The sequence below is a fragment of the Chrysemys picta genome, chromosome 15 (assembly GCF_011386835.1).
Source record: "Chrysemys picta bellii isolate R12L10 chromosome 15, ASM1138683v2, whole genome shotgun sequence".
Lineage (NCBI taxonomy): Eukaryota > Metazoa > Chordata > Testudines > Emydidae > Chrysemys > Chrysemys picta.
Window position 1 is genome coordinate 2,057,477 of NC_088805.1, and position 16,973 is coordinate 2,074,449.

At 43.6% G+C, this 16,973-nt stretch overlaps 1 protein-coding gene across 19 annotated transcripts in view; it reads right to left on the minus strand.

The window, feature by feature from the left end:
• The window catches only part of NF2 (NF2, moesin-ezrin-radixin like (MERLIN) tumor suppressor), a 91,751-nt gene that overhangs the window by 60,127 nt on the left and 14,651 nt on the right, over positions 1-16,973 (minus strand). For 16 of the 19 annotated variants that reach the window (XR_002889541.3, XR_010592822.1, XR_006175864.2 and 13 more), the window contains exons 2-4: positions 7,467-7,592; positions 6,077-6,199; positions 2,114-2,197 (exon numbers count right to left, since the gene is read on the minus strand). Coding sequence is in view for 14 of the 19 variants with exons in the window: in XM_042856075.2 (XP_042712009.1) it covers positions 2,114-2,197; positions 6,077-6,199; positions 7,467-7,592 (333 nt within the window). In the remaining 5 variants the exon portion in view is untranslated. Of the gene's footprint in view, positions 1-2,113; positions 2,198-6,076; positions 6,200-7,466; positions 7,593-7,993; positions 8,425-15,022; positions 15,044-16,973 lie in introns of those variants that run through there. The other 3 variants (XM_065568167.1, XM_065568166.1, XM_024109553.3) reach the window with 3 other exon arrangements.

Below are 16,973 nucleotides of genomic sequence, written 5' to 3' on the forward strand. Positions count from 1 at the left end.
AGGAAGCCAGCCAGGAGTCCCAGCTTCTGCTCAGCAAGTAGAGGACAGTGGTGAGGTCACTAAAGGAAGCAGTCATGGAAGCACTGGGATTAAGAGGCTGAAAATCAAGGGGGATTTTTTGCTGCCCTCTTGTGATTCCATAGAATATCACAACTCAGAAGTAGGAAACCCTGCTTAAAGCCATGCTGCACCTTACAAACAACTAAACATCAAGCACAATTCAATAGTGTGTTAATAAGCATGTGGCCAATAGAGGAACTGCAGAAGTGGCTGGGGAAGGAGAGAGGGTACAGTGAAAAGACCACATATGTCTTACCTAACTTCAGCCTGGCATTGAGCATGTGAACTGGAGCTGCAGTGGCTGGGAAACTAACAGCACAGAGTTTACTCAACAGTTCTACTATTTTTGTGATTGAAAGAGTCACTGTGGGCTTGTCTACACATACATACATACTGCACTGCTGTAGTGCATCTGGTGAAAAACACTCTATTCGAACGGGAGAGAGCTCTCCTGTCGGCATAATAAAACCATCTCTGCAAGAGGCGGTAGCTATGTCGGTGGGAGAAGCTCTCCTGCCAACACAGCACTGTCCACACGAGCGCTTATGTCCGTGTAACTTATGTCACTCAGGGGGGCAGTTTATTCATCCCCCTGAAGTACATAAATTATGTCATCATAAGCTGTAGTATAGAGACAGCCCGTATGTATATTCTGTATGAAACAGGAAATGAGAGAAATCAAAACAAATGTTCATTCATGCTCTTGAATACAAGGGTGCTAAATGAATATTCAGTACAATGCTTCTTAGCAAATAAATATTTTAAAAGATCCATTTCCCTGGCTGATAACTGCTCTAAATAAAATTATAACACTTTGTTTAAAACAAAGACAAGATGTTTTAGTTATAAAACAAATAAAACCCAAAAGCCCTACACTTTTTTTTTTTTTTTAAATAAGTCCAAACTTTTATCAATATATACTTATGTCAAATGCCACCCAACTATGCAGAGGTAACAACACTAATGAGGTACGTAGTTTGAATAAAGGGATAGGATGACAAGACGGGCAAAGTGCCAGGCAGGTAGTGAAAGACAAGGGGGTAAGTGTTGGCTCTACAAGGACAGTGAGACAAATTCCCCTTTCTGCAACTGCAGATCATAAAGAAGAGGAACATCATGGATGGCTCGAGAGAAGCAGGATGTCTCTATGCCCAGTGTATCACTAAGCACTGCTCCACAGCCACTCTCTCATACATGGGTGGAGGGGGCAGGCCAGTGGTGTAGCCAGTGGATCCATGAAGTACACCACTCCTTTGGCCAAAAGCTCTGATTAGTAGGCATGTAGAAAGCTGTAACTATGACTACAGCCTGCAGGTTTCAATAATGACTTGGTGGCTGCTCTGAGTTCCGACTCTGTGATCCCTTCTCCTCCCGGCTAGTCATTTTCATATGGGTCCCCAGCACAATTCAGGTTTATTATGCAAGACAAGAATTTGGCTCAAAGGGAAGAAACCCAATGACTGCTGAACCTGTGATCTGGCTAGGCCAGCTGTAACAAGAGAACCCATGATCTGATGCCTAAGAGAAAGGAAGAGGGGAAAGAAAAACACCTCACTATATTTCCCTCACCCCAACAAATTTGCACTACTAACAACATAAGATGGACTGGAGCAAGGCTTGGTGCCAGCAATGGAGGGTTTATTTAATGCCATGGTGGCAGTCCAGCTGGAGGGTCTTTGGCAGAAAGAAGAGTTGAAAGGTGCAAGAACAGGGGGTAGAATGGCTTCTGCAGAGAGCAGGGTGGGGTATGATGACTTATCAGCTCCTGTAGCAACACCAGCTGGTGTGGATACTGCAGTTTATAAGCTCTGCCCTCGCTGCAAAGTCCTAATAGGGGATGCAGGCTCTATCCTAAGGACCAAAGGGTCACTAGCACAGAGCAGGCAACGAAGCTGGCATTCCTGCCATTCATTCAAGTCTGCACAAATCTAGCACCGCCCCAGTTCCTCAGCAGATGAAGGTCTATCACCTCAAAAGGCATGAGGAAATAAAACGAAATCACTCGGACATCACTGGGCTCATGGGAGATTTCCCATCATTCCTCTGTGCCTACCTTGGCTTGGACGGCATAGGAGGCCAGCAGCACAGATGCCTCAGGAGGACAGTAGATCTTCTCATCTAAAATCTGTTTCTTTACCTGAGCAAAGCAGCAAAGGAGATAGAACATTGCTTTAGTGGAGCTATGCAAGGCGCAACCATCACAGCGGATGGCTGCAGTTTGTTTTAACTAGGGCCAACCAGCCAGTTAAAGATTTTCCTCATACAGGGCACAATTCTGGCTGATGCAAACTCTGGCACTCTTCTGGGAACGGGCTCAGGTTTCCACAAGCCACTGTTTTCAGATGGATTCATGCAGGTGGCCGATTAGCCACTGGACCCACAGGCCCGGGGACCCCGGCTTCTGCCACCCGGCAGATGAAGCCCCTTTGACCCCCGACCAGGTCCCCAGCACAAGCCGCGGGATGGGGGAAGCCCCCCTAGAACACACCCCTACCCCGTCCCCGGCAGAAGCCATGGGATGGGGGAAGCCCCCCCAGCAGCCCCTGTCCCCAGCAGAAGCCATGGGATTGGGACCTCCCGACCCAGTCCCCAGCGACCCCCCGACCTCATCCCCTGCAGAAGCCCCTGGGAGGGGGAAGCCCCCCCAGCAACACCTGACCCTGTCCCTGGCAGAGGAAGCCCCCAGTGCCCCAACCCTGTCCCGGCAGAAGCTGCAGGCACCAGGGGAAGCCCCCCAATCTCGCTCTCCAGCAGAGGCACCGGGCGGGCAGGGCAGGAGAAACTCCAGCACCCCAACCCTGGTCCCCTGAAGAACCGCAGGGGTGGTGGGGGAAGCGGTGGTGTGGGGACCGAGCTTCTTCCGTCTTGGGGTCACCAGGGGATGGGGGTGACCAGAAAGGAGCAAATGGGCTGTGAGACTGGCGGGGGACCCCTGGATGGAAAAGGGGGGGGTCCCAGGGAAGGGGCAGAAAGGGGTGGGGCTGTGGGCGGGGCCGCAAATGGAAGGGGTGGGGAGAGGCCCCCCACTTGCTGTGGCCCAGGGAAACCTTAATCCACCTCTGGATTCATGAGAAGAACTTTAGTTCCACATGCAAAACTACTGAACAAAAAAGAAACCCATCCCTTTGCTAAAGATAAAATTTTATGTCTAATAAACACACACACAATTCAAAACGATGACTTGTACAGCATCTGCAGCTCCTTCCCTTTGAGCACATGAAGGATTTTTTATTACTATATACGGGACTAATTGTGATTGCTTTAGTGCTCAGTCAGTGCTGACCTACGAACCAGACTTTCACAAGGCCTATAGCTTGCTCATGTACTAGACTCCTATGATCCTCTATGGTCATGCTAAGAAGGGAAAATACAAGCTTGCTAAACTTAAGATATAGTGACCTTTTAACACAGTACTTGCTCGTTCACAAAAGCAGGACAATGTCTTAAAACACAACAGACAGGAATAAATAAAATATCAAAGTAATGAGTAGCCAAACAGTTGTCTGAGCGTGTGCTTGAAAATGTATGAAATGTACCAGACAAATATGTATTTTCATCCTTGATATGGAAAGAGGAACTAATGGGATTGTAACCAACCTTACTATAAATATTGGCAAGGGATAAGCAATTATCAGGACCAAGACAAGACTGCGATTAGTTTGTCATCGCTGTAGTGTTGCTTCTGCGGATTCTGGTAACCATGACTAATACCTATTTCCATCATGCACTGTTTTAATGTCTCATCTTTTAATTCATTAAATCACTGACTTATCCACATTTTTTTAAAATTCCTTCATACATTCAATCTGTATTAACGATTGGCTATTGATTAATAAATGGCTACTGGATACTGATTAATTATTGATAACTGGATTATTGGAAACTCTGATCTTCATCCAGGAGATGCCAACCACCCTCAAATTCCACTGACCATTATCAGAGTTGCGGGTCGCCTTGTGATAGTAATTTTAGTGGCACGCACAGTACTGCTCACACTCCCATGAGGGCCAAATTACAGCTACTGAGGACCACTACTTTGCATTTCCTGACTTTCATGTATGTTTGATTATTTTTATATTAAACACTAATTTTCCAAAGGAAAAAAGTTCATTTTATTTCAATGTGAGCTTTAAATGGATTGTCACACTGACACACAATCAGCTACAGTAACATTACTTTGCACTTATAGTGTGATTTGCATCTAAGTCCTTTCCTTACCAATCACAAAGGCTATATTTCTGCATTAACATAATCAGGCGAGTCTGCAGACTTATACATGTTCCTATGTCACAGATAGTGTTGGAGCACCACCACCCAACTATGTTTTTAAAAACCACCAGTAAAAAGTCACATGCTGCACTTGTGAGATGCAGTTTTCAACTGCTTTAACTCTTAAATTACATCAAAGGCACTTTTCCTCATCCAGGATTAAATCCGTGGCAAGTTTGCCATTTTAAAATACCTATGTGAGGTATCTGAGCAACAAAAAGGGCCTGAAAATTAACAGTAATACTTTGCTCCCTAGAGTAGAGGTACTCTGTAAGGGCACAGAGTACTTCATGAACATTAAGCCTCACAACAACCTATTGAGGTAGCTTTTATATCCATTTTACAGAGGGACAGAAACAGCACAGTGAGGTTTGAATCCTACATTTGCAAGTGTCCACTGATCTGGATGGCTTCAGTTTTCGGGCTAAATAGCCAAGCATCTACTAATTTTGGGTGCTTTAACTTGGGACACTGGAAAATCCAACCTCCTTCTTCAACCTGAGGCACCCAAAAAAGAAAAATCGGCAGACACTTGAAAGTTTAAGCCTAAATGACTTGTCCAAGGACAAACAGCTGGGAATAGAACCCAGGAATCCTACTGTAACCACTAGACATCATTGTAATTTTCCCAGTCCAATAAGTCTCTCACACATACACACAGGTCACCTTATGGGTGAGAATAAACCTGGAATGTTGCAGCCCAAAAGGTAGTTATTTCAGAAATCGTCCTTGCCTGAAAAATGGAAGTTCTGATGAAAGTGCCTCATTAACCTGAAGTAGAGAGCTGCCACTGCAACAGCATCAGCGCAGATTTCCCCAAAACAAAGTTGCATGGCATTTCCCTTCTCTCTAGAAATCTTTAAAGCTAAAGAGCCTGTTACTATAAATGTAGCCTAGTGGACAGCACAGTGGAGTGGCTCTCAAGAAATCTGGGTTCTATTCCCAGCTCTGGCCTGCTGAGTGGCCTTGGGCAACCCACTTCGGCTCTCTGTGCCTCAGTTTCCCTATCTGTAAAAAGACAGTGATAGTGACTCTGACATCCTTTGTCAAGCACTTTGAGATCTACTGATGAAAAGTGCTGCATAAGAGCTAGGTGTGGTTATCACAGTTTGCAAACTACAGCGTGTCAGTTTGAACATTTAGTTCTCCATCCCACTCCATCTTAGCCATCAGCTTCTGACTCCATTGGGCTTCTGGGATTTTCTTCTGCTCCAATTATTTGCGGCCTACTTTGGTGAAGAGGAGAGTTTTACAGTGTACCCTGAATATGGCAAGGGCTGGACTTGTCCTGCTCTCCTTCAGGAGGATGTACCTGTGTTTTATACTATAAAAATGCTAGCCATGCATTATAGACAGCTAGCATATCTTGATACAAGACATTTGCACTGGCTGCAAGGGTGTGACGCCTCCTGCACTTTGCTTAGCTCCTGAAACTGCCCCTCTCTCACACAGATACCCCCCTAGCAGGAGAGTATAACCTATTAATATGGCTAGTCACCTCATTGCTCCCAGATTTACAGACTGAGTATGTCGAATGCTGCTAGGTTTACACAAACCATCTTTTCTCTATTTTTACAACACCGTGTGCTTGTTGAAATGGCTCATTTCAGAGTGGGTTTGAACTTAAAGAAGAGAAGCCATGCTGGGATGGCCAGAGACAGTCAACATTAAGAAACACATCTACAGCCCTATCACCCACCACATTCCCCAGCCCTTGGGAAGGACAACCAATTGCTGAAGTGCATACCTGCAGAAAGAACAAGTGCTGTGTGATCTCCTGAACCAGCTCCTCCTCCGCATTCTCAGGGTAAAATTTAGCAAGGAAGTGAAAAGTGACCGGCTCCTCTGTTGGAACGTCATGATCCAGAACCTGCAGGATTTGACAATCAATCAGTGACTCCAACCTCCCCAACACCATTGTCTCTTACAACCTAGACACAGGTGCCAAACTTCTACTTCCCCTCAAACTGCAGTACCCCCTCTCCAGGTTTTCCAGTCACCTGGTCAACATGATGAAATCTGGGAAGTTCAGGAACCATTGCCCCACAGGCTTGTAAGAAGTTTGCAATTTCTACATATTTATAAAACAAACTCAAAGCAGAAACAAATCATCCTGCATGCCATGGGGTGCAATTTTTCATCAGGCAGAGGATTCATTTTTCTTCTTCCCTGCTGAGCACATACAGGGTTCTACCAACAAACAAATCTTTCTTCAAAAAATGCAGTTTCCTGCTACAAAGACAACTGGTGAACCCAGAATTTGCTTTCATATTTTTTCTTAGGCAGAGAGATACAATCCTAACTTCTGTTCACTGAACTAAATATCTTGTGTTTTGAAACACAGGCTCAACTGGACCCTTGTTTCAATACTGCTCAAGAAAGGTTCCTCTCAGACACCAGAACGAAGAATACCTGGGGGGTGGGAGGAGACGGCATACAGGATTATTCCCTATTGTACATTTCCTAGTGGTTTGCCCAGTTTAGTTTTAAATCATACAAGCAAAGGAAATGATGGTTCCATTAGAAGACTATTCAACAGCCGAGAGGATCACACTGTTGGGAAGTATTCCTTTCCTTAACTTCATCTCCCATATACGTTCACTATTGTCTCTCCTTCCTAGGCACTTCCATACCTCAAACACTGGCAGACTGTTAGTAAAGAAATGTCATACTTCAGCCTCACTTTTCCACTATTTGCATGGTATATTTTGGAAAGCTACCGTCTCTAAAGGGTCTGCCCTTCATGTACACACGGGGACTGTCCAAATAGGATATTAGATCCTATTTACATTACAATCATCTTAGGGGTATGGTTATAACATGGCTGTCCCTTGAAATAGCTAACACACCAGTTTTATAGCGTAGAAGGGACCTTGTATGTATAGTCTAAGGCTTTGTGATGGTTCAGGGATAGACTAAAGGTCCGACCTAACACTAACTGTGCTGGAGGACAATCATACTGTATTTGGATCTCCTGACTAATGTATCTATAGATCAGCCAAAGCCTAGTTCCGCTCCTGGTGCGCCCCCAGAATTCCCACTGATGCATCTCCAAGTTTCATGCATGGACAGCCAGGGAAAGATCTACCCTCCAACCCCACCACACACATCCCCTAAAAGGAAGGTCCTATTCCAACCTTCTTGTCCATTTTGAGCCAGGCCACGGTATCCTTGATCGTGTACTGAAGTCCAAAGAACCAGGTTTCTCGGAGTCCTAGTGTCCTGCACACCAAGTCAAACAAATCTTTCCCTTTCCACTTCACCTGCAGCAAGAGAGCAAACAGCAAATGGCATTTTAAAAATTGAATTATAGCCCCACCCCACACTTTTCCATTCAGCCACATCAAATTCACTTTCTCCTGCATGTGTGCTTGCCCTCCCCCACTAATCCCACTGTCATGCCTGGTAATGCAGATACAGCACTAGGAATGCCAATGTTATTCTATTGCAATCACATTGTACATTAAATCCCCCATAGAATGCAGACAGCAGATCGGCAATTTTACCCTGCACTGCATGGAAGGGTGGTTTTACTCTGGAAATAGACCACAAACATGACTTTATGGCAGTCCCATATTGAGCATGTCTCGGTGAAACCATATCAAATTGGTTCAGTTTAGAAGAAAGAAGTCAATTTCTCTTACTGCCAATGCACCAATCTCACCTGGGATCTGAAAAATCTGAGTTCTTTTTGATGCCGGCATCACCATCAGCAGTCAATATTCAGCATGCAAAATTCTGCCCTTAATTGCACATGTGCAACCTCAATGTCTTCAAATCCTGTTCCCAGCTATCCCTAGACTCACTTCAATATCTTCTATCGGGTTTCACAGATGAGACAGAGCAGATTCTGGCCCTGCAACTGGAACTTAAACAATTTCTAATGATGATGCACAAACAAGAGTAGACCATCTTATTCTCCCAGAGCCATTAGTTCTGCAGGACTGACAGGAATAAAAAGTAACAAAAGCATCATTTTTATCACTGAAGTCTGCAGCTCTGTTCTAGACACACAAGGAGCAGCTATGGTGTAACAAAGGGCTATTTTTACACAGAGTACAACCACACTTTACATTGGAGACATTTGGTAATAAAAAGTAACTGCTGGAGCTGAGAAAACTGGTCCAGACCACAAGCCATGACCTTCCAACAGTTCCACAGTTGCCTCGGCCTTGTTAAAGTTTGATTTAAAAAAATGAAAAAGTGTGTGTGGGGGGGGCGGGGGGGAAGGAAGGAAGATGAAGAGGGATATAAAACAGGAGATCCTATATTCCAAAGCCACTTTGCTTTTCCACTTGCATGGATGGAAACACTGCTGGACAGGGACATATGGCCATTTTTCCAAAGCTCTAGGGCAGAAGAATCTCAGCACACTTCCCTGTCACTTCTGCTCAATCTCAGTACCACCTGGACAGCTTCAATATTAATACTAAAGAACAGCAGAGACTGTGCTTCACCGTACCAGCTGCTGTCACACATTGCCACCTTGTGGGTAATGCAGTCAAGGAATATGTAGTCCCTTTCATTACTCCACAGCCGTTTTGAGTCAAAAGGAACAGATCAGAACTCCTTCCTCCACCCAACACATGCACAAATGTTACCAGAAAATTCTGAAGAACAGAAGAATGTAAATGCTCAAATAAAAACAAATCAAATGTCAGACAGCATCTCTGTGATTCACATAAGACACAATCTAAACAGTGAGGATGAAAGCACCCAGGGTTGATTTTCCAGTGTTGCCATTAGAATGTCCTAATTCCAGGGGTTCAAACGCACCCCCTGCAATGGGATACAACTGGGAGGGAGTTTTTTCTGGCCAGTTTTTTTCAAGGGGAGTTTAATCTGGGGTTTTAAGCAAAATACAGAGAGAGAAAAAAAGATCTAAGATGCTATTTTGCGCTTCTAAAATTCAGAACACAGATTTGGGTTGCCAACATTTTTAGCAAGAGGTTATTTCCTAACTAGGACTAAATTGCTTTGCGTAAAACAGTATAAGCAATTTTTTTTAAAAGGCCATCTTTATGGCTATTGTTTTAAAGGACCAATTAATGTTTACGTGCAGACATTTATTCACCATAGATGGAAAAGAAAGCGTTCTCAAATTCAGGTTACTGCGCATTGCCATTGGGAGGCTTTCAACCACAGATGCAATTTATACTCTATGGAATCAATGTTTTGAAACTCCAGCTGTGCTTTAGACTGCAATCTACACTGAGGCATCCCAGCTGGAGTTTAAACCAGCCTGCAGACTACAAATGATCTGCAGTTACATAACTTTATGCAAAAACCTATGTTAAAATTCTCAACTACAAACACTGAGTTAATTTAACACAAGTAACGAAATTCAAAGATTCTCTCCTCTCCAGAAAGAGGTCTATGGTTAGTTTAAAATATCAGCGATCAGCATTTAACTGAGATCTGTGTTTTCTCTCCACAAATGTAATTTCGCCCTTTGTGTATAAAGTGTTTTGAATGACTGTTTATGCTATTAAGTTTTAGGCCTTAACGCACACATGTAATGGCAGAGTTATGGTTGTTGTGGGAACCATACATTTTACTGTAGAGTTAAAATTCCAACCACATCATATTAGCATACTCCCCCACACACACACTTTAATTGAAAATAAAAGTTGAATAGGAATCCAGTTTATTTCAACATACATGACTGAATTCCTCACCTTTGTATTTATAATTAAGGCTACAATTTAATCATGGGTATTTTTACTAAAAAGTCATGGACAGGTCACAGGCAAGAAACAAAAAAATCACAGCCCGCGACCTGACCATAAATATCCCTGACTGAATCTTAGGGGCGGGGGCACCAACAGCCCTGGGGGGTGGTCCCAGGGACCAACTGTCCAGGACCGCCAGAGCAGCAACCAGTGCAGCTGGCCTGGGGCCACTCCAGCAGCAGCTGGTGTGGCTGGCTGCGGGGCCCCCGGAGAGGCTGACTGCAGAGCCGCTTCAGCAGGAGCCCGTGTGGCTGTTCCCAGGACCACCCAAGCAGCTGGCCGTGGGGTCAGCCACACTGGCCGCTGCAGAAGTCACTGAGGTTGCAGGAAGTCATGGAATCTGTGACTTCCTGCAACCTCCATGACAAACACTGTGCCCTACTTATAACACTTTGCATTTAGACAGCATAAACTCCAAGTGTTTTACAGACATTCCTAATCTAAACACCCAGCACCCTATTAGATAGGCAAGTATCAGTAACCCCCATTTTACAAGCAAAGAACATAAAAAGACACAGAGAGGCGAAATGACTTGTCCTGGTTACACAGAGAGCCTGTGACACAGTCAGGAATAAAACTCAAGACTTCTTGACTCTCTGACCTGTGCTTTACAACACCATCCCCCCCACTTATATTAATCATGGGACATTTTAGCATAAAGGATCATCTTTTAGAAAGTTCTGAGTGCCTGCAAGCAAGGTTTATAATGAACATTCTCCACCTCAGCCATGAACTAGAATGGTTGCTGTAATAAAAGCTAAATCCCCAAATGAAAACTACGTTAGATGAGTGACCTTAAACTAACAGCAATGGCTCTGCTCCTGTCCAGGCACAACAGGGTTTGGGGCCACCATGCTCCTTCAATGTCACTGTTGAGCCAGAGCCTTCAAAAAGAACGAACGATCTTGCATTTGTGGTCTCATATTATCCCATTGACTTTATCTTCACATGATTTGTTAGCTATATTTGCGAGTCTTGGGGGAAATGTGGATGAACTACTCTATAAACAGGGCTAAGTGCTGCAAAGCTATTATTTTGTGGGGCTGGAATTTATTTTCTTTACTAAGTGCAGAGTGCTTGTAATTTATCAGCACAGACTGTGTTAAGTAAACAGCACTAAGCACTTAAAAACTCAGCAGTTGGTTGCTAGAATACGGCACTTCCAGCATGCCACTTCCAGCATCGGTTATTCACATGATCAGATTTGGGATCTATTAATGGGGGTACGTTACCTATTAACCTGCACCAGGAGTCATATGCAATTGGCAGGCAGCCAAAGCATCACTCTGATAATACCAACATAAATTGTATTGCATCCTTACTATAAGTGTCACAACTGCTTCTTAGGTAATTACAGCCTACATAGCAGCTGCAAATGTGAGCAGAGAGGGTGGTTGAGCTTCCATAAATACTGCAGGGTAAATGGTAGGGAGGCCACATTTTAGTGAAAACACACACAAGGAGAGGAACCAGTTGCTGTGAGAGAAAGTTCATGTATGGATCTACTCTGCAAAATGATAATAAGGCAGGCACTGTGCTGTTCCATGTTTTTTGTTTCAATGACTCCAGATCAAATTCACTCAATTCACAAAGAAAAATGGGTTTTCTAACTACTAGCCCTGCAAACTCTGCCATCCGAGAGTCAAGCTGAGTTCTTACCTTCTGGAGCTTCATTAGGAAAACAGTTCTGCAGGCCAAATTCGGCTCTCAGTCACACTTGTGCAACACCACTGTCACCACTGGGATTGCACAGGTTTAACCAAGAGCACAACTGGAATATAACTGATGATACATGAGCCACAACAGAATCCAGCTTGCTCTCTTGTAGCTGTGTTGGCTCAGTAGAGTGAACAGGAGTCAAATATTACTTTTGTGACTAAAGTAAGCAGGTATGGCCCCAAATATGAAACAGGGATAAGACCTGTTATATAAGAAGGAACTATTTATTCAGTCACTTGTGAGAATCAAATTCTAGGGGTCAAACAGTCAGTTGAAAGTGTGACTTTGAAGAGATTATTCGAGTCTGTAGAACAAACATTTGTTTGTACTACTTTACTTAGTGACTAATGCAGAAAATGGATCCTCAGTCAAGCAGGTCACTTTATTATTTATTTACGCACCGAGATTCTACTGAGCCCCGTACCTTTCCTAAAGGACACAGTCCTGGCCCGGTGCGCGTACAATCTAAAAAGACAAAGATCAGACACAGAGGAGTGAAACAGAGTCCGAGAGAATAGCACTAACTCTTAACATGACACACTTGTGTTTATTGGTCTCGCGGATCAAATGAGCTTTGAGGACGGATTTGAATGAAAAAAAGATGGGCACCTATCATGCTGGAATAAGGAGGATGATCCAGGTGTAGGGAGCCGAATAAAATAGAAGTGACAAGGGGAGGGGAGAGTAAGCAGGTTTCACTAGCAAAACTGAAAGTAATGGGAATGGGTGGAGTAAGTAGGTTGAAGTGGAGAAAAATTAGACTGGCTGAATATTGCTAGTTGTGCTTTTTAAAACAGCAAGGTGCATCAAATAATAGGTAGTAAAATGGAGGGTGCATCAAACAACAGGTTGTAATAAGAGAGACAGATACATCTACCCGCTGGCCCATAGGGAGATGTCCAAATGACTCCCAAGGCATCTTATAAATCCAAATGAGGCATACCCAAGGCAGCTTGCTATGGGGTGTACTCCCCTCTCATTGGGAATTTTAAACTATAGCAGCAGTAGGAAAAAAAGACCACAATATAGTTGGATTTAAAATCTTCTGAGAGCAGACGGAATAAAAATATTCAATATTTTTCAAATTCTTTTTTAATGAACAGATGTCAAATCCTTGAAACTGCCACTTACTAAGTCACAAGAGGCAGCTGTTAAAGTTATTTTTATTTACTAATGTTGTAGGACAACTTGATAATGAGATTTTAATTAAACTCTATTTCAGTTAACCACCAAGGAGGTTGAAAATGCACTAAGGCACATCAACCCAGATGGTGCAGTTTAGCATATCTCTCAGCATCTGCCTGGGATCTAGAGAGGAGGGGGTGATGGTGGAAGCTCTATCCAGGTAATAGTGGGTACCTTAGGGGAAAGGAGCCAGAAGAGATGTTGAAAATTATAACAGACCTCCTAGCCTGAAGGTGTTTACCACCATTTAACACTTGAGTTTGTAATTTGGGAGTGAGATAATCAGATAGCAACAGTAACTGGGATGGCTCTCTCCCACCCTGGATGTGTCCAGGAGTTATGCACCTGTCAGATCCACATCTCAGTTCTGCAATCTGTGCCTTTGTCGCCTTGAGATTAGAGAACAATAATGTGCTCTACAAGGAGAGACACCTGAAATCCATTTGGAGACAGAAACAGGTGTAGAATGCAACTACCTGAACATTATACCGGTACTCTGTGATCTGCATTGGCTGCCAACTGGTTTCTGGGTGGAGTTTAAGGAGAAAGCACCCAATCCCTCACTAACACTGATATACTATTGCCATGTTTCATAATCAATGGGTCACAATCCCTGGGGGTAGGTCGCAAAAGGCAATCAAGGGGGGGTTGCAAGGCACTGAAGATGTTATTACAGTTCTAAAGCAAAGAAAATAAAATTTCTGGAATAACTTCACGAGGGCCAAAACCTTCAAAGTTGGTGAGGTCAAATGTAGTTATAGTTGATTTCCAGGTCAAGTATTCTCTGGCATTTGCTACATACACACATTATATAAGCTTACCAAGGATAACATGGTTACAATTTTATTCTCACATTTGTAGCAATTGTAAGGGTATCATGAAAATTTCTGAGTTTGAATAAGGGATCGCCAACCTGAAATGGTCAAGAAACCCTCTACTACTGTATTGAGTTCAGGAGTTACTCCTGACTGACAAACATGTATGACAGAAGAACTGGTATCACAATTTTTGCCTACAAAGGCCATAACAGATTGGTGCCTGCCTTTCCAAGAAATCTCCATGCACTATACTGCCATGGTTGAGACCGGCAGAGACACTCAAGCTGAAGGCGCCTCACCAAATAACTAAGAAGGGGGCTGCCGGCAGGTCTTTCCTCCTGAAGGCAATGTCAATTGAGCAAATTTGGGCAGGGAATTAGACACCTGATAGGCACTCTGCAAAACCGATCAATGTTCTTGGGCTTTAGGAGAGGGCGGAAATGTTTGGAAGGAACGTAGCTTTTGGGGAGGTGGGGCTCTTCTGTTACCAACTGTATTTGTGGGGGAGGTATCAGTTGTTGATTTTTGGGGGCAGAATGATTGCGTTTTCAGCGAAAGCCCAGAATATTTTGATTTATGTAAAGCACCTAAGAATGGAACGCTCTTAACTTCATAGGATCTCTGCAGTCCATTCCCCAGTATTTGTGATACTACGCAGTAAAGGCACTATTGCAGATTTATGTTTTTGCTCCTCTATATTATTCATATCGAGCATAAAAGCGTACTGGGCATTTACACATATTGTAATATTAATACAGATACAGACAGACAGACTGGAGAGCACAAAGAAACAATGAGACATTGTCATACACTGTGAAACAGAACTTAGATTACTAAAACATCTCATATGTCTTGTCTTATACTTTGATTGTAAGCTCTTTGGGGCAGGGACAGTCTTTTTGTTCAGTGTCTGTACAGCGCCTAGCACAATGGGGGCCTGGCCCAGGCCTGGAACTTCTAGCCACTACAATAATAAAAATAATAAAATAATAATAGGATAAACAGCTTTTGGATAAATGCTGTTTGTTAGTTCTGATGCAGTGTTTTCTGGAAGCGAGATAAGCCATCGGTAAAGTTAGTTCCTTATCCAAATTGCTCAGACTGAGGCTACTTGTACGCTACCGCGGTAAGTCAACCTACGCTACCCAACTCCAGCTACATGAATAACGTAGCTGGAGTCAACGTACCTTAGATAGAGTACCGCGGGGGTCTACAGGAGAAACTCTCCCGTCGACTTACCTTACTCTTCTCGTAGGGGGCAGAGTACAGGGGTTGACTGGAGAGCGATCTGCTGTCGATTTGGCGGGTCTTCACTAGACCCGCTAAATCGACTGCTGGTGGATCGATCTCAGACCATCGATCCCAGCTATAGTGTAGACCTCCCCTGAATCTCCTAGGCTGCTGCCTGTAGGATGCCACTGCAAGCAAAACAAGAGCATTATATAGTATTAAAAATACACACACAACCAGATAGACATTCTTTTTTGAGGTTGAAATTCATCTATCTTAAAAATAAAGACAGTCTGTCAGATCCACAGAAACTGTCATGGTTTATAGGGAATTAGAGGACTGTAGGAGAAAAGGTAAGATTTGAAAAAAAAAAATTGGGAGAAGAAGATGGTTATGGGGCATACAGGATCAGAGAGGGCTGTCCGTTCATAGGGGACAGTATAAAGGAAAGTACATAGACCACAGAATACGTCTCATGTGAATGACTTAAGTATTATAAGAAGGGGGAAACAAAGCTGAATTATACCACAGGCAAGGCAGATGTCTCTGATAAACTAATTCCCAAATCACACAACCTGTTAGAATTCAATTGGCATTGTGTTCTTTTTTTGGTGTGCACACCTCCTCATTGCATCACCAGAAAGTTCAAATTCAAATAGAAGCCTCCACCCTGCATTTCCTGTATATATACATAGAAAAAAAAAATCAGCAGCTTCCAATTGGCACCCACCTCCCAAAACATTCTCAGAGCATCATAAGAGCACTGGGCAATCACACATTGATTTGGCAGCTGGCATTTCAGTTACTTCCCTGACTGCAAAGTGAATTTCAGTGAAGGGTTTGGGTTTTCCCCTCTCCTGCCTTTTAAAGAGAACATTTACTGCTGCTGACAAACATATGTTTCCCCAGAGCTGTTAACTTGCCAGCTATTTGTTGAAGCTCAGCTGCATTAAGAGAGCTCACTGTTACTATCGGCGTTGTTACACCACTGTCAAATTGCCGTCATTTATCTACAGGTGGGGAGGGATGTACACAACTTTGAGTATTGTGCATTTACTCATCTGCATCACTTTTTAGCACTAAGAATCAAATTCTGCCCTGATTTACACCCTCATCCCTTCCTGTGCAACTCCCATGAAATCAATTTGGCCCCACAAATTGCCAGAAAGAGAACCCTGGTTTACTACTGGGTTGAAACATAGGTGTCATGGCTCAGCTAAGTAGAGCTCAACATCCTACTAAGGAATCTTACTACAAATACCACACCATACAGTGCCAGCGTTGGGCCCTGTCTACTGAAAAGTCAACTGAACAGCTTTCCAACCAATAAAGAATTAGTTTAAGCCCCAGATCAGGATGCAAGTTTAGAGACTGACAAATACATTTAGTCTAAACTTGCATCTTGTTGGTTTGGGAGCTTAAATTATTTCTCTATATTGGTTGCAAACCTTTTCAGTTCACTTTTAATATAAGACCCACAAAGCTCCTGCTGTCAAAGTATTAAGGTCAGGGAACCAGCTGGGGCAGCAGCTAAATCTCCGCAGAGTAAGAATTCGAAGAGGAGTTTTGGGTCTAAGATCCCAGGCCTTACAGAAGGGGTTGAATGGAGAACCCACCCTACTGGATGGACAGTCACCCTACCAGATGTGGAAGTAGTGACACAAATAGCAGACAACTCTGCAGAGAAAAGGAGAAAGTGGAGTAGGGAAGGAGACACACAAGTGAAGAGCAAAAAAAAAAAAAAAATGGGGTCCCTAGCCAGCCACAAAATCAGAGGGGGTCTCTCCCTTAATTCATGGGGAGAAAGAACACCCCAAAAAAGCATGGAAAGATGCAATTTCCTTCCTAAATGAATTTGATCATCTCACAATGGCACGCAAGGACAGGAGTTCAGATACAGCAGCAGAAATCAGTACCTCATCCGGGAGTTTCACCTACTGACAGAACTGCATTACTATTG